Source organism: Manis pentadactyla, chromosome 1, assembly GCF_030020395.1.
Source record: "Manis pentadactyla isolate mManPen7 chromosome 1, mManPen7.hap1, whole genome shotgun sequence".
Lineage (NCBI taxonomy): Eukaryota > Metazoa > Chordata > Mammalia > Pholidota > Manidae > Manis > Manis pentadactyla.
In genome coordinates, this window is record NC_080019.1 from 235027174 (window position 1) to 235050632 (window position 23459).

At 62.4% G+C, this 23459-nt stretch overlaps 2 protein-coding genes across 10 annotated transcripts in view; both read left to right on the plus strand.

Moving 5' to 3' along the window:
* The window catches only part of C1H3orf18 (chromosome 1 C3orf18 homolog), a 90901-nt gene that overhangs the window by 59530 nt on the left and 7912 nt on the right, over positions 1-23459 (plus strand). The window lies entirely within an intron of this gene.
* Positions 1-23459, plus strand: part of CACNA2D2 (calcium voltage-gated channel auxiliary subunit alpha2delta 2) — a 117324-nt gene that overhangs the window by 13695 nt on the left and 80170 nt on the right. For all 9 annotated transcript variants that reach the window (XM_057487093.1, XM_057487101.1, XM_057487103.1 and 6 more), the window contains exon 2: positions 9147-9228. In XM_057487093.1, the coding sequence (XP_057343076.1) occupies positions 9147-9228 (82 nt within the window). The remainder of the gene's footprint in view (positions 1-9146; positions 9229-23459) is intronic.

Genomic DNA, 23459 nt, shown 5'->3' on the forward strand with positions numbered 1-23459 from the left:
GGCCAGGTAGAGGGGCGTCAAGGCCAGAGGACAAAGCTGGCCCTGATGGGCAGAGTTCTGGCCTTTGCTCCGCCTCTCCTCCATACAGGGGTATCCTTGGGCACCTGCCAGCTTCCGTGGGGGACGTCTGCCCTGAAGAGGAGCAGAGGACCCTGAGGCAGGGGGTCTCTGTTCTCCTCAAGGCAGGAGGCCGTGTCGAGGATGCACATGGCAAACGGCTATTTGTGGCTCTGCGAGGATTTGACTCATGCTGGGGGTGGGGAGGATGTGCAGGGGGAGACAAGGACGTGTGATTCACAGAATGTGACCAGACTCTTAGGTGGCACGAGGACAGAGCCTATCTTGCCACCTTTGTCAGGCTTCAGCTACCTGTATGGAGGGAGCAGGCGGCTGGGGCCCCTGCGTCTCCTCCTGCCTCACCTGGGGGCCGCCAGAGGTGCCTCAACCCCACCATGCACCTCCTGAGCTCGTGGGCCTGGCCCCCCATCGCGGCACCTGGCTGGGCCCACGGGGGCTGCAGCAGTAGGTCCGCATCCGGACAGCCAGCCTTGCTGAAACTCAGTTTGCTAAATGGGCCTGGGCAGGGCCGCACTCCCACTGTGCCCGACTACTGGGGAGTGTGCTGGAGGCAGGAGGCACCGCGGACCCCAGGATGCACACGGCCTGTGTCAGTGAGCAGGGCTGTTGGCCCCGGGCCTGGGGAAGAGTGGCTGGCAGATGCCCTGTGTCCCTAGCCTGGACCCTTTGCTCTGCTCTGGGGAGGCCTCGGCCGGTTCCTCTTGCTCGTTCCTGCCCAGCTCTAGACTGCTGGGAAGCTCGCAGTGACCCCGGTGTGTTGGCGCCTTGGGGACCCATGAGCCTCCGCCACCAGGAGAACCAGGTGGCCATCCGTCTGCCGCTGCAGTTTGCAAACTCCATCTGCCTGCAGATGGGAAACTGAGGTGCAGAGAGGAGAGTGGGTGAGCCTGCGGGGAGCCATGGGCCCCAGTCCCGGGAACAGAGCCAGGTGTATGGAGAAGGCACCACGGGCTGGGCGGGTAGAGGTGCTGGTGCCCAAGACGGGGACCCGGCGATGTGGACGGGGAGGGCAGCCCAGCTCTGGGTCTGGGCCACTCCCTCCCCACACCCCCTTCTTGCTTCCTGGAAGAAGCGGCTGCTCCAGCACCAGGCCCTTCTGGGAGAGCCATGAATTATGCACGGAAGCCACAGGCCTGGGCAGGCCCATCATAAATGAGCTTTAATAATTCATATAGAGAGGAGCCGGGGTGGGAGGGCCTGCTGGGCCGGCCCGGCGGCTGCTGCACGTCCAGCCCTCTGCCCGCTCCTGTGGCCTCCTAGCTGGGGCCGGGGCAGGGACGTGCGGAGGACGCCCACCCTGGGAGGGCCATCCGCTCAGCCCGGGGCAGCTCTTCCAGCCTCACAGCCGGGGTGAGGTCTGGTGGAATACTAGCTGAAACCATAACCCCAGGTGCAGATCAGAGGCTGCTTGGGGGTTCCGTTTAACATGGGGGGCACGGTGGACTCGTGCAGAGACAGGAGGCAGTGAGGGAGGGCCCCGCGGACGCCAAGGAGGGCCGGCCTGGACCGAGAGGGGACACGTGCTGGCCTGTGAGGGGGCAGGAGTGCCCTCACTGCAGGGCGGAGGCCGGGCCTTCTGAGGAGCAAGGTCAGGAGGCCTTGGGGGCGCGGCTCTGGGCGGACCCCACCTTGCTTCTGGGGCTCTGGGCCGCAGCGTGGTGCTCACGGGACCACTGGCCTTGTTGGGGGCGCCGAGCAGGAAGCTGGGAGGGAGGGCAGAGGCTGAGGACCTGTGAACCGGCCCCTGCACTTGTCCTGGAGAGGTGATGGAGGTGGCAGGCAGCAGGCACATTCGGGCACAGGGAGAAGGTGCTTCCAACAGGATGTGCTGACAGGTGGGGTGTGGGCATGAGACCAGGTTCTGGGTCTCTGGGCCTGAGCAGAGGATCAGCCAGGCAGGGGGGTGGCGGGTTGGGGCGGGAGCAGTGAGGACCCAGAGGGACGCCAGGGTCTCGGCTTTGGACCGTCAGTTTGAGAGGCCTGGCCCGTTGGGCATCCAGTGGCCATGCCACGCCAGCCACTGGGCATTTAGACTGCACCCTGAGAGCGGGTGCCGTCCTGACAAGCTCCATCGCTAGGTGACGCTGGGCATGCCGCTCCGTTGGAAAATGCATTCGGGTGCTGCAGGGAGGGCTTCGGCCTATCACAGCTGTGATGCCCGTGGACAGGTGCAGGCCCAGGCAGAGAGCCCCAGGTGGACCCCTTGGGAACTGGGCCCTCAGATAGGCTGTGGAGGCCTCAAGCCACACCTGCCTGGGCAAAGAGGGGAACTGCGGCCTGGAGAGGGCAAATCAGAGCTGGGTGTGGGCCACAGAGCGGGGCCTGGCACATGGCAGGGCTGGAGGAGAGACTGCCTCTCCCCACCCAGACCCCCACCCGGCCGAGCCCCGCAGCCTGGCCGGGGGGCCCTGGTCCCCACCTCTGCCACAGAGCAGCGACCCCCCGTGCACACTGCCTGTGCCTCTGCCCCTTGGTGTGCCCGCCACCCTCTCCTCGGGGGCTGGCCACCCCCCTCAGGGGCTTCTCACTGCCGCTGGGAAACCCCAGACCAGGCTTGGTGAGCAGGGTCCTGCTGAGGGGCTGTGACAGACCCTTGCCCTGCTCAGCTCATTGGCAGGACAAGTTCCCTGAGGCCTGGAGAGGTGGAAGGATGTGCCCAAGGCCACACAGAGCTAACCTGGGTGACCCGAAGTCAGGCGCTGGGGTCTTCCCTGCTGTCCTAGCTGCTGCTGGGCACCCTCCTCCCCGCAGCGGCTTCCCTGGCTGGGCCTTGCCTCCTCCAGGCGGTCCTCCCTGACTGCTGGCACCCCCTGGACCCTCCATCCTGCACGGATAGAGACTGGGCAGAGTGCTGTGAGCCTGGGCACTCCCCACCCTGGCTGGGCCTGCAGGGTGCTGGGCCAGCCCACCTGGAGATGCTGCCCCCTGGTTCCGGGTCAGGCCTCCCTCGGTCCTCTCCACCGCTGGGCTGTTGGGAGTAGATGCCGGGCTGGTGCTGGCACCCCAGCTGTTAGTCTGGGGGGCGGGGGTGGCCAGGCTTGCTGCTGCCCGGCCAAGAGCCACCTAGAAGGAAAAGCACTTTCCCTGGCAAAGAAAGTGGGGGACAGCCCCCACAGTTAGTGACCCCATTAAGGAGCCGTATTCGCAGGGCCCTGAGACACACACCGTCAAGGCTGATGGACCTGGACGAACTGGAGCTCCCGAGGTCTGAGGGTCGTGTGTGGCGAGCGGGCTCCCCTTGCCCTTCCTGTGTGCGATGGGGTGCTGGCGGGGGCTGCCCTCCCCGGGCACATATTGCTCCCACCAGGGGCCCCTGTGGCCGAATCACAGTCAGCTGATGCTCCCGGTCACCCGGCCTGGTGCTCCCTGGCCTCCACGGCCCCAGGCTCTCTGACCTCCAGGGCCAGGTGTGGCCATGCCCTGCTGGCCCTCAAGAGTCAGTGACCTTGGTTAGGCCTCTTCCCTCTGCCAGCCTGATGTCCTTGGGAGCCTCTGATCAGGTGGGGTTGGGGGCCGTCCTGGGCTTGGAGCCTGAGAGATGCCCAGAACCAGGAGTCGTCACTCCTGAGGGACAAGCAGGAAGGGTGCTCTGCTCCCGGGGGGCCCTTCCCTTCCCGAGGGGCCTCCCCTGTGCCAGGGTCTCTGAGGCTGTGTGGGGAGAGCTTCCCCTGGGCAGTGCCTCCCACCTGCCTCCTCCGAGGTGTAAGCTTTATTTGCATTTTCCAGATGGGAACTGTGAGGCCCGGAGGGCATGTCTGGTCCAGGGCTTGGAGGAGACGGCTGCATCTGGGCTCCCAGTCTAGGTAGAGAGGGACCTTCCCCGAGTGGCCAGGGGGGACTCCCGGGGGGAGGGGCTCTGGTGATGCCTGGATCCCGGGTGCAGCCTTGAGCTTTCGCCTCTGGTAGCAAGGCTGTGGCCCGGGTGCGGGGCAGCCACAGTGCTGCATCTGCTGGGCCACAGCTGCCCTCTGGGCTGTGGTGGCTGTTGGGGGAGGGCTCTCTCTCCGGGCTGGAACTGGGGAGTGGCCGCTTGCCTGCCACCGCCTTGGTGATCTTCCCCGGGGGGCAGGAGCAGCCTGACCGGAGGCCCTCCAGCAGGGCTCTCTTGGGCCCCAGCGCCTCCCCCACCTCCTGCCGGGCCTTTGTTCCCCTTCAGAAGACTGCCTTCCAGTGGGAGGTGGCAGGCCAGCCGAAGTATAATCAGAATAATTAAGTAGCACTTTATTTTAAATTGTTGCCTCCCAGAGCGGGGAGAATTGGCCGGCCTGTCACGGGAGAAGCAGGAGACCCGCGGGCCCCACCACTGCCGAGCTCGGTTCGCAGGCGCTGGGCAGCAAGGGGCCTCCGCCATGGGCCCCCCGCCCCTCCCCGGCCCAGCCGCCCACTGCAGTCTACCCCCAGCGTCCCGCCACCGTGCTGCCCTGCCCAGCTGAAGGGGGCTCTAGGCTGCTCGAAGGCCCCCAGTGGATCCAGAGTTGTCTGGACAGGCTGCCTGGTGGAGGCGGCCGGCATCAAGGCTCGGATGGCACACGCCTCCGTGGGCGTGCTTTGAAGGCCTTCCTGAGGCAGAGGCTGGCGTCCGAGGCCCTCGCCCCTCCAGCCTTGGCCTGCTGGGCCTTCCGGGCTGCGCTGCTAGGGAACCAGCCCTCCCCACCCTTCCCGGACGCTCCGCGGGGTCCAGCTGCCCACACCCACCCATGCCCTCTGAGGGTGAGCCTGCAGTGTCACCTGTCTCTGGTTTTTTGATTTGTTTAATTATAGATGAGTTTTCTGCATAATTTATTCCAAAAGCCTGGATTATACTGTACAATTAAATCACATTCTGATCAACAGCTTCACATATAAAATTAACAACTGGCAACAGTTTAATCTATGCCACTGCCGCTCACGGGCTCCTTCCCCTCCCCTCTCCCTCTCCACCCGCTGGCCCTCCCACCTCCCCCTCCTGCCCCTGGGTGGGGGCCCCCACCTGAATGCTCTGTAGGTCAGACCCAGGGCCTCCCCGGCCTTCTAGCAGGGGTCTCGGTGGTTCTGTCTGATAAAAGGGGTCCTCAGCCCCAGCCCCTCACCCCACCGAGACTGGCTTTGCTCGCTTGCCTGATGGTGACAGCCCTGCTTCCCCTGCGTGCTCCTCTTCGCTCTGAACTGTGCCCTGGGGACCAAATCCTCCTGCCAGGCCGCCCTCAGCCTGCCCATCGTGGGACACACGCGTCTTTGCCCTGTGCCCGCCCCCGGCCCCTCTCAGCCTGGGAGCAGGGGGTTGAGGGAACCATGAGAGGCCCCCTTTCCCTCCCTCAGTACCCTCTCCCCAAGGGTGGGGGCGTTCAGGAGATCTCCTGGGCACTGGGCCTTGGGACTGCTCCGTAATTCTTCCCATCAAGGTCGCTGTGAGGATTGGCCATTAAAGCTACTCAGGGAGTCATTGTTACCCGTTTACAGATGGGAAGGCTGAGGATCGGAGGGGCCAGACTGCGAGGTCACACAGCAGGCAGGGCAGCCAGCCCCGGGCCTCCCCAGCGGCTGCGCTTCCCTGGCGTCAGGGCTGGTGGACCAGGTCTGGCTTCTCTGAGCGCACAGCCCCACCCCATCCTTGCCAGGGCCTCAGTTTCCTGGTTTGTGAAATGAGGGCACAGTGCCTGCGCCTCCCCAGGTTCGGGTGCGTTGGAGGCCATGGTGATGCGAGGCTCTGTCCCCAGCCCGCTCCAGTCCTCCTGCCCGCTGGCTGCAGCCCCTGGCAGCACGTGCCTCCTCGCAGCCACTCTCTCCTCACTGTCTTGCTAATTTGGCACTTAGAGGCACTTGGAGATAAGCAGTGTCATCTCAGTGAAGAGCATGGAAAATCACAGGGATGTGGGGAGCCAGCAGGTGGGGAGGGTGACCCCTTGGCGACACTGTCTGACCAGGGGGCCTGGGCAGAGCCAGGCACTTGGGGCCCAGGCTGATGGGAGCCCAGGCAGGATTTGGTCAGTTTGCCTTCGACCAAATGGGACCATGGATCCTGATGTGTCCCCCAAGGCCTAGTGTGCCCTTCTGCTGGAGTGGAAGGCTCGTCTTGGCTTGGTGGGTCCAGGGCAGGACCCCTGCAGATGTAGTCGGCTCCTGGCCTCCGTGGTCCCATGTGTCACCCCCCAGAGCCAGCCCGGCACACCAGCCAGACCCTGGAGCCCGCAGAGTCACATCTCTGCGATGATGAAATGCCGTATCTATCATGCTCTTTTTGACTGTTGGACACAGGCATTGCCTTCCTAATTGGGCTTGGTGTGAGCCAATGCTCAGAGGAACATGCCTTTCCCAGTGTTGTGCTTGTGAGCAGTGCCGTGGGGCATGGGGTCTGGCCATTAGGCAGGTCAGGACTCCGACCAAGGGCGGGAGCCCCCTGGGCCCCGCAGGGTGTGTGTGTGTCCTGACGTGACACGGGTGGGCCAGTCCCTGTAGCCATAGCAGAGTCTGCAGCTGTTCAGCCTGGGCTGGGAGTGGGGGAGAATGTCTTGGGAAAAATTGGACTTTATCCTGAGATTTTGTTCTCCCAAAGTTTTTTTACTATTGAAATAGCCTTTTTATTTTTTATTTTATTAATACACAATCACATGAGCAACCTTGTGGTTACTAGATTCCCCCCATTATCAAGTCCCCCCCCACACCCCATTACCGTCACTGCCCATCAGCGTGGTAAGATGCTATAGAGTCACTACTTTGTCTTCTCTGTGCTATACTGCCTTCCCGGTGAAATAGCCTTTTTAGATGAAATGATGGTGATAATAATAATAATAATAATATGTTGTCTCAGCAAAATCAAAACTTGGCATCTGTGTCTGCTCTCCCAATTAATTTTCTTCCACTTATCTGTGAAATCCCAGAACCGAGACCTATCACCCTGGGTGGAATCCGTGGTGTGCTGGTAAATGTTTGCAGTTTGCTTTCTTGGGGAAAAAAGTGTGATTTGTAGCATATGCTGATTGATGTCCACAGTGTAAATATTCTCACTCTGGCCAATTTCAAGCTCCCAGGGGATGGCACTGACTGCATCAACTTCGGGTTCACCGCTTCCGGGGTGGGCAACCTTGGGCAGGTCACTTAAAGGCCCTGTGTCTCGGTTTCCTCATCTGTAAACTGGGGGTGATAACGTACTTCTTTGTGAGGACTGAAGCGAGAGTAGGTGATGTGCGCTGTGTAAAGGGGGTGCCTCTGAGCATATTAGCCCCAGGAAGAATCACAATTGGCATTCTCAGCCAGTGAGTGGCTGGGGTCAGGGCCAGGGCAGAGCTCACGGTTCCCCTTGGAGATCAGCTCCTTGGCCTCGCTCATTCATATGCCTAGCTGGACACAGAACTGTGTGGAAGCCCGTCTCGGCATTCTCGGCATTCGCTCCCTGGGCTCCATCCCAGGAGCGCAGAACAGCCACCTGCCCCACTGTCTGTCAGCAGCCAGGGCCAAGCCATCCGCACCTGGTAGACGGGGGCCGGGGGCCAAGCAGGCTCTCCATTCTCCGCTGGGCTCTGCCCTCCCCTGGCTGGTGGCTGAGGCCTGATTGCCCTTCACAGCCTGGCCTCCACCTGCGCTTGGAGTCAGCTTTTTCCCTGCAGTGGGCGGCGGAGGGCTTCAGGCTGTGGCTCAGCCCGCAACACGCCGAAACTAATACCTCTTTCTTTTGATGCTGAGCTTTTTTCCCATCACGGTCCTGACATTCAGCTTGGCAAATCGCAATTAGTGAGCAGCCCGCCTCCTGCTCTGAGTTCCCATGCCAACCGACCTGGGCACACACAATGGCACGGGCCCAGCTCCCCAGGCACAGGCTTGGAGACGGATATGGGGCAGGGGCCGGGGTAGGGACTTGAGCCCTTCTGACCCAGGTGCTAGAAGAGTCCTGGCCCCAAGTGGCCAGGCCAGGCAAGGGAGGGCGCAGGTCCAGGCAGGTGCTGGGGCCGGGTGCAATGCCCCAGACGCTGTGCCCTCTGAGGCTGGGGCTGGCATCAGCCTGCTCCTGCTCTGCCTGTGGGCTCTCCTCTACTGCTGGCTTATTTAAATCTTTGTGGAAATTCTCCTGTACACTCCCAGGGAGCCCTTGCTTTGCGGCTGGTGGGAGGGCAGCTGAGATGCCTTTCCGGATGCACTGGTCATGGCAGAACACGCTGTGGGCACGTGGAGAGGTGCACTGCCTGGCCCCTGGCAAGGACCAGTGTGATTTTGCTTACCTGCTCTGGCACACCTGGAGGGGGTCACAGGTCAGAGCAGGGGCCGGGCCACTCCCCAGATCAGTCCCTGTTCATGGGTGTGGCTGAGAATACGGGCCCTGTGACCACCGGGCCATGATGTCCACTCACCAGGGTCCCTGGGCAGCACCCTTGACCCACCTGTTCCCACTGCATACCCTGCAAGGCCTCCGAGTGTCCCCACGTTCTGGACAGGGAAACAGAGATGTGGATGGGTCAGAACAAGCTCGGGGCAGCACTGTGAACAGCTCTGTTCAGGCTGGTGGCCTGGGGAAGGTCTCAGGGCTTGCCAGGTGTCCAGAGGGGCAGGATGGTCTGAACCGGACCTGCGGGTGGGCAGTGCAGTGAGGTGCCCAGTGATGAGCTTGGAATTGTGCATTTGCTGACCCTGGACAGCGAGGGCGTGTGAGCCGGGGCGCTCCCCATGCACTTCTCAGATGAGGCCCCGAGGGGCCGGACCTGCCCCCTCACGCAGTGATGGCAGCAGCTGCTCGTGTTCCGCGCTTCTGCAGGCCCCACCAGCCTTGGGGACAGGAGCTGCCCCGGCTACCCCTGCCCATTCCTCCTGGTGTCGAGTCCTATGTTCAGAGCAGCAGCACCAAGAGCCGGCTCTCCGCGGTGGGAAGCCGTCTGTCTGCCTGCGGGCTTCTGGGGGCTGCTGGGCCCTCGGGCATTGAAACTACCACCCGCTGCCCCCGCCGTCCAGCAGGGCGGCAGGCCAGGCCAGTGGGCCAGTCTTGACAAGGGCTGCCTTTCTCCTCCGGGGAGAACTGGATTGTGGGGGCAGCTGCCGGGTGCCCTAGGCCCAGCCTGGAGCGGGCTGCGGACGCCGTCCTGACACCTCTTCTCGTCATGCAGGATGCAGCACTGGGCCCGGCGCCTGGAGCAGGAGGTGGACGGCGTGATGCGCATCTTTGGGGGCGTCCAGCAGCTCCGTGAGGTAAGCCTGCAGCCCTTGCTTCCTTCCCTTCAGGGACTGTCTTGGGGTGGGAACGGGAAGAGGGTTTCAGAAATAAGGAGAGAGGAAAGCCTGGCCTTGTGAGGTCCGTGGGGCAGGTGTGGGGAAGGTGGGGAAATAGCCGGAGAGCAGCAACACCTCGGAGCCTGGCCCGCCCTCCCGAGGGGTCGTTGGAGGCGGCACCTGGCCGGCTCTGTCAAGGTGTCAGGCTCTCCAGGTTTGCAGGGGGTGAGGTCTGTGTTGGGTGGGAGCCCAGGCCCCGGAGGGGCCGTGGGGCAGGGGTGCATGGAAGGCGGGACAGCCCTCAGTGGGTGGGCTGGCCGGGCCAAACCAGCCCACAGAGCAGCACCACCTGCTCAGCGGGACAGTTAACCCTGGGCTTGGCGAGTGAGGGATCAAGGCGGGAGGGTGATTGATTGGGCAAGAGCGACCGTAGTCATCCTGGGAGATTATGTTAATGTTTGAAATAGTGATGCATCTGTCACCCGGAGGGCTGCAGACTGTCCCTGTCAGGCTCCCGCACCGTCACTCCTGCTGTGGAAATGCTGAGCCCTTGAAGTGGTTGGGTGGGACTCCTGGTACTCGCTGCAGGCATGTGGGCCAGGACGGGCGACCGGAACTGGGCAGGGGCTGACGGCGATCCTCTGCCGGTGGCTGTCCCAGGAACGGCGGGGAATTGCAATTGCCACCGTGGTTCAGCTGAGAGTCCAGGCCCAGGGCTTGGCGAAGGGGTGCCTCCGGGTGCCTGCTGCTCCCTCAGTCAGGGCTGGGGCAGCAGGCGTGACTGGGGCAGCTGCCAGGGGTGTTGTCGTCCATCCTTCCCATGCTTGGCTTACAGCGGGTGCCCAGGAAATGGGTGGCAGTGAGGTGAGACATTGGCCGTGCATGTGGGACCTCTGGCACAGGGTGGGACTGATGGGGGCTGACAGGGTGGTAACAGGCCCGGAAGTGGAGTCTAGGCCTGCAGGTCTGAGCCGCCAGCTTGCTTGGTGTCTTCCCTGGGGCCCAGTCTCTCCGAACCTCCCTTCCCTGGTGGCTGGGCTTGGATGGCAGTGACCCCCATCCACCCCCTTCTGTGAACTCAGTGACTCAGCCACACCGAGGCTGGCAGAGCTTTCCAGAGAAGGCTGCTCCGGAACAGAATTCAGTTATGCTCGGAAACAACATGCAGTGCTCACCGGGTGCTAAGCAGACGCTGCTGAGCATGGCCCTGCGGGTTGATGAAGAAATGATAGCTCCCTGCAATGTGTGGCCTGTGCCTTTACAAGTGTTGGATCAGGACAGAAGCTGTACCCCAGAGGAGTTGACCACGCACCTCTAGTCGAGAACCTGCCATGCTTTGAATCCTCGGCTCCAGGACATTGTTTACTTTACAGTCACGGGCAACTCAGACCCTGAGGGTTTGCTGAGAAAGGGACGTACACATTCCGTGCCTGGGACTGGGCGCTGGCTGACCCACCAGCTTCCCGGATGGAGGGGGCTGGGGACGGAAGCCCGGCTCAGCATGCCCCCGGGGGCTCCTGGGCAAGTCCTCAGTCCTCCCTCTCTGACCCTCACTCTTGGTTCAGGGTGTGGGTGGGATGCCTGGCTGGAGGCTGAAGGGGTGCAAGTGGCAGTGGACCAGCTGGCACAGAGACGCCTCCTTTTCTAGAAACCAGTGTGGCCACTTCCCCTGCTTGGATGTGTTTCCCCTTCCTTCTGATGGGAGTTGAGTAATTCTGGACATTTCGATCAGTGGCCACGTCTTTCCGCACCCTCACCTGCCAAGGCGATATGGCGGCTCAAGCAGGGCTGGGCTTGGGCCTTGGGCTCTGCGCTCCGGCTCCGGCTCCAGGGCGCTGCCTCCTCTGGCTGTGCCCTCCTGGACAGATGGGCAGAAGGAGTGAGGGGCAGCGGGGAGCTGGCTGGAGCGGGGTCCGTGTGTGGTGTGGCTTGGCCGCCTGGCAGGCGGGCAGAGAGGTGCTGACCTGGCATGCCCGGCTCCTCCTGGCATCCCCCACCAGCAGCTCTGTCCTGCTCCAGTTTTTCTCAGCTGCTCCCTCAGCTTTCTACTCCTCACTGCCAGCTCTGGGGCTGCTTCTTGGCACAGGGCACTGGTGAGGTGGGTGGTAGGGGAGTAGGCAAAGAGCCCGGGAGGCACAGGACAGCCCTGAGGAAGCAGGGGGCCCAGGCAGTCGGCGCCCCACCCCGCAGCCCACACGGACCCTGGCTGAGCCACCTGGCCCTCCTTCAGGCGCACACGAGGGGCCTGTGCCCAGCCCGTGCCCGGCTGCAGGAGCTCCCACTGACTCTGGCACCAGCCCTGCCAAGCTGGCAGCCTCGGTCCCCATGGGGGCCGCCCCGCCCCAGGCCTCCCCGAGCTGATTCTCCTTGCAGCTGGGCTGACCCTGGCACCCAGGCCCCTCACTTTCCTCCCTCCCAAGGCTGCCGCTCCTCCTGCCCGAGTCCTCAGGATGCCCCACCCCCGGAGCCGGGCACCACAGGAGCTGGCAGCTGTGAGAGTTCAGACAGTGCCCACGGTAGCCTTTGGGGGCGTGTTCCTTGTCTTGGCACTTCCTTCGGGCCTCACCACAACCCCGTGGGGCACGGCTGCAGTCCGTTTACAGGTCAGGAATCATGGGACACCTAGGCGGGGGGTGTGCCAACACCCAGATGCCCCCGAGCCCTGCCCCCTGGGCACCTCAGCCCCACCGTCCCCCAGCCCTGGCCTGCTCCTGCCATGAACAGGCCACAGAAGTGTGGACCCTACGCAGCCTGCCTCTCCACCCACAGCACCATATTGTCCCCATCCTGGGGGGAGAGCACAGAGCATATGCCTGGGCTTGGCACTCATTTACATAATGAAGCTGATGAGGATGAATAATTCATCAAGTGCTTGGGGGTGCTGGGGAGGATGCGGAGCCGCCAGTCTCCCCGCTCTGAAGCCCAGGTCACTCTTACAGGGACTGCTGGGGTCCTGCCGCCCTGACTGGGGGGTCCAGGGAGGAGGGGAAGGAGTCTAGACCTACAGACCCCGGGGCAGGAGGGTCACAGTCAGGCACAGGAGGGGCCGTCGGCGGGCCAGCCTGAGACGGGCCCTGACCTGGGTGGGAGCCCTCCTCGGAGGGTCTGTCTCCAAAGAAGGATGTGAGAAGACCCCGTGCCAGGGGGGCAGAGACCTGGGGTGGCGTGTCCGGGAAGGCTGGAGCTGGGTCTGGACCTGCGGGAGCCCCTCTCAGGCCGCATCGGTGTCCGCGCCTCCCACAGGTCAGGGCGGAAACGGCCTAGCGCCTCGATGGCCTTCACAGTGGCCTTCACGATGGCCCTCGCCGCTGCGTGCTGCCGGCTGCTCCTGCGGTCCTGTCATACAGAAGGCGACCAGGGACCCAGCCAGCTCTCTCCACCGGCCAGTCCCATCCCGGAGCCCGGATGGCCAGCCCTGGTGTGTCTGGGCAGAGGGATCAAGGCAGAGGTGCAGGACCGGGGCCTGCCTGGAGGAGCCACCCTGGGGCCGCCCCTCCCCTGCCCTGCTGAGCCGGTCTCCAGAGAGCAGGACCCCAGGGCTCAGAGGCCCCTGCCCCCAGCCCCCCACTGCCCTCCCCACTGCTTCCCTGGACAGTCATGGTGATTCAGGCCCATGGCTTCTCTGTGTCCTTGCATCTGTGCGTAGCCAGGGGTGGCTTTTCTGAATCAGGCGCGGCACCATAGTCCCTGCCCATCTGCCCCTGGCCATCCCCGCACCTGGTCTGCTCGGTGTTCCCTGGGAATGTGTGGTTGGTATTTGCAAAGTGCCACATCTGGAGCTGGCTCCTGGCAAGGACCAGGGTCTGACCACATGGAGGGCCCCTTTCCTGAGGGCTCGGGGAGGTGGGGACGGCCCCTCCCTCGTGCCTTTGAGACAGGTGTCTCGCTGCCCCACCTCTGCTGAAGCCATGCACACTCGCACACTGGCTTGAGGGTGCTGGCCACGGTTGGGCCCCATTTGGGCATCCTGGGTGGGATAGCAGGGTCCGAGGGCACAGGGGTACACAGGACCCCAGGGCTGCTAGGCAAAAGAGGAGGAAGGAAGCCAGGCTGGGAAGGTGCCAGGGCACAGAAGCCTCCAGGGCCAGCAAGGGGAGCTCAGGCAGTCGAGACCCCCAGCCCACAGTTGGTCCCGCTGTCGAGCCCTGTGCCTTGCATGCACCCTGGCGGACAGGCCTGCAGCTCCTCCCCGATGGGCCCGCTCACACCGTCCCGGCTGATGTGCCCAGAGCCAGTGGAGGGGTGGTGCCTGGGAGGAGCCTCAGAACCACAGTCCTGGGCTCCGTGCCTGCTCCCATGCGGCCCCACCCGCCCACGGGGCCCTCCTCTTCTGGCATCGTCTCAGGATGTGGGGTGAATCGGGGCGGGGTAGTGGGGGCACGGTGTGAAATACGCCACTGGGTAGGGATTGCTGCAGCTCGCCTCCCTAAAAACCCACATATATTATTCTTTAATGGAAAGTTAATTGTCTTATTATTCCCTCCATATGGTCCTCTTGCTCAGCACCCAGCGGGGATGCGTGGGGCTGAGGGGGGCTCCTGGGAGGGCGACTGAACGTGCTGAGGTTGAGCGTAATTGGATACACAGGGGCAGATGCGGGGGAGCCTGGCCCAAGTCGGCCCCCCAACCCAGCCGGCCCCCCGCCTCTTTCCTTCCTGGCCCTGGTCGGGGTGGCCTTGCCCAGCAGCCGCCCCCCCAAGGTCTCTCTGCTGAGCGCTGTGTGGGAGGCAGGGTTGGAGGGGTGGTGGCCCTCCCGCCCCCTCCACACACATACTCCGTCGTTGCCTGCGGGAGAAAATTCCATTTTTGAGAAGCTTTTCAAAAGCCGTTTCATCTGTGGTAGGAGCTCCGGCAGGGCCTGCTGACTGGCGTGGGCGCCCCACACTCTCGCACGATGCTCCCCACCTCAGGGGGTGTGGGGAGGCTGGTGCAGGGGGAGGGTGCCCTGAGACACCCGGCAGGGGGCCCTGGCTCGTGGGGTCCCGCGCTCCATGGACAACCCCGCGGCTGCAGCTGGCCATCCCCGTGCCCTTCTCCACCTGCCCCCAGGCCTGTCCTCCAGCTCCTAACGTGAGGGCATTAAGGTAAAACAGCTGGAGGGCACAGTGGCCGGAAGGTCCGCGGAGGGGCACGACTTTGTGGGCACATCCACGGCCGATCCAGAGCCCTTTGCCCTGGAGTCTTGTGGGGCGAGGCTGAGGCACGGAGCCCTGCTGGGGGGCGCTGGGTGTGGAGGGGCCAACCGACCTGGCTGCTGGTACAGGCATGGGAGAGGGCACCAGCTTCCGGCCTGTGCCAGAGGTGATGGCGCAGCCACGTCCGAGGCCAGTTCCCAGAGGACAGGGAGCAGAGAGAGGCTGACAAGCTCCTAGAGTTGCCCGCACTCCAAGAGCCAGGCCTGCAGTTCTTTGGCCAGGAGACGGGCTGTGCCTTTTCAAAGCGGGAGCTGCCAGAAGCCCTACAGGTGTGGCAGGCCTGGCATCTGAAGCTGGGGCCTCTGCCCTGGGGGCCGCAGCACAGAATGCCGGGTGGTGGTGGGAAACGAAGTGGGCGGTGGTGGCAGGGCTGGGCTTTCCGTGCTGGGGCCTGGGCATGTGTCCGAGCCTTGGTCCCCCATCTGAAATGGGGATCCGAGCACCCCAGTCCTTGTGGGAGCCAGAGGATCTCAGGGAACGTGGGCAAGGAAAGGCTGCAGGGCTGTGCCCCCTGCCAGTGTCGGCTCCCAGCCTGTCCGGGAGCTGGTCACGGGGTGAGGGGGTCAGAGGCCCGTGCTCTTTGTGGGGCTCAGCGGGAGCTGGGAAATCAGGTCCCTCTTCCCTGCCACCCTCGTCCCTCAGGGCTGCTCGAAGAGAACGCGGCGGACGGGAGGGGCGGCCTGTAAACAGCACGCGTTTCCTCCTGCTGGCTCCAGAGGCCGGAAGTCCAGGATCAGGGTGCCGGCGGATCTGGTGTCTGATGAGGGCCCTCTTCCTGGTGCCGACAGATGTCCTCTTGCTGTGCCCCACGTGGGGGTGGGGGGCAGGCAGACAGTCTCTCCAGGCTGTGCTTCACGAGGGTGCTGTTCCCATTCGCAAGGGCTCTGCCTTCGTGGCCAGTCACCTCCCAAGGGGCTCACCTCCAAATACCATCACACTGGGGCTTAGGTTTCAACACATGAATTTTGGGGGGACACACACATTCAATCTGGGGCACCTGCTGACCATGACATTTCGGGGAGAGGTACAATGGCCACAGGGCTTGAAGAAACGGGCCCACAGGCGAGGAATCCAGGGAGCCGGCTGCACAGGCCGCCCTGGGGAGCAGGTGGGCAGAGGGTACAGAGGGGCCCCTAGACCCTGAGTCTGTTGCTCAAGTCAGTCAGCAGGTCGGCGGCTTGTCCGCTGGCCCCGTGGGCTCAGATGGGGCACGGGGCTTGGCCGGCAGCAGAGCTGGGGTGTAGGAAGCCGCTCAGCTCTGGGCCAGCCCCAGGTGTGGACACTTGCGGTGGGGAGGTTAGGGGGCCCGAGAATGGAGGGGCTGAGGCCACTGAGGACCGGGGTTCTGGAGGGAGCAGCGCCAGGGGTCTCTGGGGGGTTCTTTGGCTTCTGGCTGGGCCGTCGGGTTAAGAGAGGGTCAGTCTCAGGCGTGATCAGAGTCTCGCGGGCAGGCAGATGCCTGCTCCCTGCAAGTTCTGGCCGAGAACACACGGCTTTGGCTGTGCGTCCCTTCCCTGAAATGCGCGCCCTCCACTCCCTCGTCTTGGGAATCTGGGATGTTTGTCAGACCTTCCCAAGGCAGAGCAGTCCCCACGGGGTCCCCAGGGAGGCTGGCCGAGCAGCAGGTCGGCTACAGTCAGTGCCGACGGGGACCCAGGGCTCGCGGATCGAGGAGAGGCTGGCCGCCTCCTCCCTGGCCTCTGCCTCCGCCTCTGGGGAGTGCCGGGCTGCCTGTCCGTGGTCGGGGCTGTCTGGGTGGCGAAGGGTGGAGATGGGGGAGGGGCTGTGGCCACATGGGTCCACGTTGGGACCCCCGGGGACGGCTGACCGGGTCCACACTCCTCCTCTCCCCTCCGCCCATCCATTGCTGGATCGGTGGCAGCCACGGGGACGCTGGGCTGAGATTTGTGGAGCCCCAAGCATTTGGCAGAGGCAGAGAAGTAATTGGTTCTGACAAACCACCGCCGGCCCCCAGGGCAGCATGAGAAACATTTCCCGGCCTGGTCTCCCTCCACCTCCTTTTCCGAGGGTGGCTCCCCTCTCCCTGCGAGTGGAGGTGGAGCCTTTGGAGAGGGTTACAGGGCCGCAAACCTCCCGTCTCTCCCATACCTCTCTCTCAGCCCTGGGACCTGGAGGCTCTGCAGGGGGCTGGCCAGCTCCTGGGGTAGGGGGGCACGAGGCAGGAGGTGGGTCCCAGGCTGTCTCCTCATCACAAGTCCAAGTGCCAGACCCCAGGGCTTGAGGGTGCAAGCTGGGAGGATGTGCAGCCTGGGTGGGGAAGGTCGCACACATACGTAGGTGCACCAGTACCACATGCCTGCAGGGTGCAGACACTCACGTGGGCACCCACAGGGCCAGCTTGGGGTGGGTTCTCAGCCAGGAGCTTATCAGTGGATGGATAAGCAAAGGGGTTGGCATCTGAGGACTGAGAAGAGAGAGCTAGGGCCTGACTCTGCCCCCCAGGACCATGGGAGCCAATCCAGCCCCACGCAGGGAAACCGAGGCCGAATGCATCAAGGGGCCAGGTGCCCCAGGGAAGGTGGGCTTGCACGGGGTCTGCCAGGCTTGGCCCCACCTAGAGAGTCCTTGATTGCTCTTTGTGAGGAAGTGGAGGACATGGGGGCTGTGGGAAAGGACCCAGGAGAAGCCAGCTGCACAGCGTGCTGGCACCCAGATGCGGGGCTGAGGCCAGGGAGGCTGGGCTGTTCCCAGAGAGACTCCTAGTCCTGGCCAAGGTGTGTGGGCTGGGCAGGGGAGTGGGGAGCAAGCGTGTGCCCTCCGCCCCCACCAGGCTCCTCAGCTTCTTGCCCCTAGTCCACGTGCCCCTCTGTCCCCTCCAGGCCTCTCCCCAGTTTTAAGCCCAGCCCATGGCTCCCTCCCCCAGGGAGCTCTTCCAGGTCAGTGCTGAGGCCAGTGGTGTCTGATGCTGCCCTTTGCATCCTTCCGGCACACGCAGAAGGCAGGAGCTGCCAGGGGCCCCTGGTGTGGGCCCACCACTCCGTCCTCCACATCATGTGGACAGGCAGGTGATGACAGAAGGGCAAGGCCCAGAGGGCAGCCAGCCCCTGGGATCCGTGGTCCCACGACTCACCGGAGACAGGATCTCTGACCTGTGGAGGCCTGTGTGAGACTTGTGGAAGTAGGCTGATCACGTGTGGAAGAAAGAAGAGAGAAATGTGACGTTGCATGTGGGGACTCGCATGTGTGTGTACTTGTTGCAGAGAACATCACAACCTGTGTGTGCTGCAAGGGGGCAACAGATGAGCACACGTGTCTGAAGGAGGAGCCGTCTAACCTGCACAAAATGCTGTGTGTGGTATGACAGACGTGTGTGTGTGTGTGTGTGAGCATGTGTCCCTGTGTACACTCCTTGGGGGTATGGCAGGCACACTGTGAGCATGTGTCCCTGTGTACACTCCTTGGGGGTGTGGCAGGCACACCTGGGCACACGTGTGTGTGTGGCTGACTGCAGTTCTGCATGCGGTGTGGGTGTGTGGGCAGGGCGGGGCCTTGAGGAGGGAGGTGTCAGGAGCCCATTGTCACCTGGGCAGGTGGGAACTACTTACCTGACTAATTAGGGAAACCGTGAAATCTCAGCTGTGGGTGAGGAGTGTGCACGCACACGCGCACACACACACACGTAACCATATCCCCATGCAGGCACACATCCCCCCAACTCACTGTGCCTGACACTGTGCTCAGCAGCCCTGCACGGGGGCCAGGGGCCAGGCAGTCGTGGACCTGTGTCCCTCACACCCGTGTGTCTGCACCCTGGGTGGGTGCCCCTCGCAGAGGATGGGTTCACTCCCAATATGAAGAACAAAGGCCGTGGCAGGCGACCACAGAGACTTGGCCTGGGTGGGTGAGGGAGTGTGGGTGGTAAGGGTCCCTGGGAGAAGCCCCGCTTCCAGGTTCTGGGCCTCCTGGGGTCAGGAGAGCGGCCCTCCCTGCCCTGGGCTGGAGTCCAGCGAAGTGTTGCCTTGAGTGGGGGCAGTGGGGGCCTGGGGGCCTAGAGCAGAACTCTAGTTGGGGGGTGGCTTCCCACTAGTAGCCCTGGGCCTGTCACCAGGCAGCCTGGGGCCCAGTCTCCAAGCCTGCTGAGCACGCGCCCTCCTGTCCCGCGCATGCCCAGCTGCCACAGCCCCTGGAGGCTCCCCGTCAGCCTGAGTGTAGCTGGCCCGGTTCTGTGTCCTGCATCCGAGCAGCTCCAGGGGTGCCAGGGCCGCAGCCCCAAGTCCCACCCTGTGCTGGCTTGGCAGGCAGGCCCCAGCCCCCAGAGGCCCCACCAGAGCCCGGGGCTCTCTGTGCCGGGCCGGGAGCCGGGTCGGGCAGCAGCCACTCGCCTCCTGATCAGGGGCTGACGGAGGAGCCTTCATTATGCTCCATCCGCAGGCGTGGAATAAATTGGTGTGCAGTGAATTTATTCTTTTTAAAGAGGGACTCTCACACTGGGGAAAACTTTTAAAAAGCGCATTTATATAAAAAGCAATTACCGTGCCAGTAATTTTTATGTATTCTCCCCCCTCCACTGCTGCCTTTGTGATTGAACGTGACCGCCTCCCGGGCAGCTGCAGCCTAGCTCCCTGGCCTCCTGGCTGCAGCCTCCCCTCGCTGGGGCACCTCCTCCTCCGGGAAGGCTCCCCGCTCAGCGCCCTGGACATCTCCTCCCGTGCCGGCCTCCATCCCAGGGCTGCCCCCCTGCCAGGCTGGCACAGACCTTCTCGCCCCCTCGGCAGCAGCTAGGCAGTCAGTCGCCTACCGCCGGTCCATAAGCGGGGAGGTGGTGGTGTGGGAGCAGGTAGTTTCCCTCCTGAGGAGCCTCTAACGGGCACCCCGCTTCCCCAGCCATTATTGCTGTCACACTCGATGCATTATGTAAATTGTCTCCGTTGCTAAGTGGTGGAGGAGCTGCTCAGGGGGAACGGAGGTCCGGAAGCTTCTGGGGGAAAGACGGGAGACTGACCCTGGAAACCCACTTCTCCACCTCAGGGAGGGTCGGGCAGCCTCCCAGTTCCACAGGACCCCTGGGGTTCACCCCGTCCCAGCTCCACTTGGTGAGGGTGGTGGCCACGCCCGGCAGCGTATGGTGCCAGGCTGGGCCCTGGCCTCCTACCGCAGACCAGCTCCCGGGGAGGGCACGTGCCCCTCTGCTGCCCAGCTTCCCCAGCAGCATATTCCCCCACAGAGCCTCCTCAGAGACCCTTGGCAGAGCTGGCAACAGTCGTGCCCACCCGTGGGGCTGAGGGAACCCCCACCCAGCCTGGGGACTCTGTTGCCCCTCTGCAGTGAGCCCTGTGAACTTGGGGGGTGGGAGGGTGCATTTTAGAGCAGCACCACACCCAGGGCACCAGCAAGTTCTTGGCCCCTGAGGTCTGGGGCCTCGCTGGGTCACAGGGGCGTGAAGGGCCTGGGCAAGGCCTGGGTGGTGGAGGGGGCTCTCCAGGGGCCTCGCCTGGCTTTCCGCGTTCCCGTTGGAGACACCAGGTGGGTGGGGGAACCCAGCCCGTCCAGGGGTCTGTGTCCAACAGCTGAGACCTCTGGGCTTTTTCCAAACTGAGCTGGACTCTCACCTGAGCATGTTGTTGGTGTGCGGCTTGGGGCCGACCTCACGCCTGCCCCCTTCCCTCCCTGGGACTGAGGGGCCCCTGGCAGGACGTCTATCCAGTGCAAGGAGGACACTGAGTGAGGAGCTGCAGGTTTGCGCGTTTCCTGGAAAATTACATGAGGACTTCGGCTGCCAAGGAGGGTGTGAGAGTTGGCAGACGTTTATAGCACACTTCCCACCGGGGCAAGGCTGCCCATGGGTCTGGGTGAGATGCGCTGCCTCAGCCCGGCACAGGTTTAATCAGAGGCTGGTGCCGAGGTAGTGAGGGCATCTGTGGCTGCACAGACCCCGTGGAAGACCTGGAGCTTCCTTCTCCCCCTGGCACTGTCCCCTGGTGCCCCTGGGTGGGTGGCATTTTCTCTTGAGACCCTGGTGGGCTGCTGCCTCTCAACCGGCTTTCTGATTACCCCCAACCATTGGGAAGTGTAGGTGTGGGGACGGGGAATCACCCAGACCAGGGATCACCAGTGCCAGCCACGGAGCCTGGTGTGTGTACTCAGCTGATCAGGGAACCGAAACCGCAAACTGTCTTCATTTGCAGTGAGAGTGGACAGAGGTGGCGGCCCGGAGGCTGGAGTCAGGCGGGTCCCCTGCCCCTGACTTCAACGCCACTTAGTCTCTCTCTGCCCCTGCCCCCTTCTCCTCCTGGTTTTTCCTTCCTCCTACATTTCAAGGTGGATTCTTACAGTTGGGGTTTTCAAAGCAGTGCAGAGTCGTGGGTCTGCCAGGCGTATTGTGTTAGTACGGCAGCCCCACCTCTCCATTTCCAGGTCCCCAGAGGCCGTCACTTTGTCACCGCAGAGCTCCACGTCACTGAATGACATGCTTACGTCATTTCTTCGTGGTTGTTCGGCTTTAGGCTTTATCCACGGACGTCCACGGGCAGAGAGGGGACTTAGCCCCCCACCCCGTGGTCAGGTCAGGACTTGGTGTTGGCAGTGTCCTGACCATGCAGGTGCCCTTCAGAACTGTAACTCGTAGGGCACACTTTTGGGTACGATCTTTGTATATTTTTTTCTGCAGGTAACAACTGTCTGATGTTTATTTGCTTAGATTTCTGTGAACCTTATACTAATTCTGCCCCAGAACTCCGCACCCTTCTGTCTGACCTCCATACATGCAGATGCAGCTGGGTTCTGTTAGATTTGCCAGCCGGAGACGTCCTGCCTGGAGCCTCCCCTTTGCTCCTGTGAACACAACCTGCCCTCCCAGCCTGCAGCTCGGACCTCACCCCTCTTCTGGGCTGGAGCACCTCTTTCTTGGATACCATGGGCTCCTCTTCCTTGGTTTCTGTTTTACTCCCCAGTTTGGGGACAGCACATTTTGTATTGGCTTCCTGAGGAAAGGTACATAGGAGGCAGACTTTCCGTCTCAGGAAGCCTGCCCTCTCCCCCACAGAGAAAAATTCAGGTGGGTGTGAAAGCCCAGGGCTGAAAGTTTGTCTTGGAATTTCTCCAGTAGCACTCCACTCCTTCTGGCTTCCTGAGCTGCTATGCAGAGGTCCATAGTCCTTTGCATTCCTGGCCCATCATACATGACCTGATGTCTATCTCTGGAAACTTGTAAGTTTTCTGCCTGTGCCTGGTGTATAGAAACCCCCTCCTGATGTATCTGATTGTGGTTTGTTTTCATTCCTTACCACTCAGTGGACACCTTCAAACCAGATACTTGTATCCTTCTGTTCTGGGAAGTTTTCTTGAATGATTTCTTTGGCTATTTCATCCCCTCTCTTTTCTCTGTTCTCTTTCTCATCCAGAACCTTTTCTTGTTTTGCCTTTTCTCTCTAGTTTTCCATCTCTGTCTTTCAATCCAGGAAATTTCTCAGTCTTCTTACCCTTGCATCAGGTTTTACACTGTCACTGTGTGTTCCATCCCCAGGTTCTCCTGGTGGTCCTCTTTAACAACAGCATCTTGCCTCTCTGCTACCATGGCTGGCTGTGAGCTCTCTGAGGATGATAGTATAGCTTCTTTAAAAAAAAAAGAAAGAAACCTTTTTATGTTAAAAGCATTTGACGTTTCCCTGTAAAATTGACCTCTGACTTCTGCAGGATGGCCTGGGAGCAGAAATCCCCTAACCCTTCATCCAGCTTCCTCTGAAGTTGCCGTCTTGCACAGCCATAGTACAGCTCTGACGCCGACATCACTATATCCCTATGACCAAAGGGAAAATTATGTGGATTTCACTGTTTTTTGCACTAATGCCCTCTTTCTTCCCCAGGATCCCACCTGGGATCCCACGTTGCGCTGAGCCCTCACGCCTTTGCAGTCTTCTCCAATCTGTGGGTTCCACCTCTCCTTGTCTTTCATGACCTTGACACTTTTTCAAAAGTATCAGTCAGTTGTTTTGTTCAATGTCCCTCTATTTGTGTCTGCCTGATGCTTTCCTGAGTGGGCTGAGGGCGTGCGTTCTTAGGAAGAACACCTCGGCAGTGGCGGGTCCTTCCCTGGGCGTCGTGTTGGGGGTGCATGGTGTCGGCAGACTTGTTTCTGGGATGTTGACTGCACTCACTTGGTTGAGATGTCATCTGCTTGGTCCCTCCACACGTGGGTGTCTGGACAGAATACCCTCCTGGGCTACGGTTGTTCCCCAGAGGCGGGCCTCTCGGCCTCCCATTTGCCTCTAACCTTCTGCCAGCCGGGGCGAGCCTTCCGGTCTGCTGCGTCAGCCACCCACAGCCCACCTGCCTGTAGCTTCTCAAATGCTGTTCTGGCGCCCCCGCCGCACCTTCTCTGCTGTTTTGAGTGGCCTTCCCTGTATTCTCAGGGGTTGTAGAAAGTGAATGCTCCATCCCGCGGGACCTTCCCTCTCATGTGGAGCTAGACCTCCACTGTTTGGTGAAATCCATGCAGGGCTCTGGCCAGTGAGTGGATGGGAGGAGGTTCTCTGGCTGAGATTCCCTGTCACCACCCCAGAGCCCCTCCTGAGTCCTGGGGACCCTGCCTATTCCTAGGCCTCCAGAGAACACAGTTTGGGAACTGCTGCCCTGTGCCCAGGGGTGTGTCAGGCCCAGGGCTTGGCTTGGGGATACAGCAGGGAACAGAGGAGGGGGCTTCAGGAGTGCGCAGAGAGGCTGGGGGCTCAGCCGGCCTCACAGGGAGCCGCGCTGCCTCGTTCTCCCCCTGCAGTCAGGTGCCCCCACCAGCCTCATGTGGGTAGGAAGCAGCCCTGGCTGCCTGGCTGGCATGGGCAGCAGGGGGGAAGAGCCCTGCTGATAAGGTTCCAGCTATTCCCTGGGGAATACCCCCAGCAGTGCTCTCTTTGTGCTCAGGTAGGGTTATTCAGATGGTGGGTAGCAGCAGGTGGGGTTGCTCAGGCTCCCGTGACCAGGGCAGGACATTACCCTAAGCCTGGCTGGGGCTGGGGCTCATCCCTTCTCTTCGGGGCAGCTCCCAAACACTGCCTGCCCTGT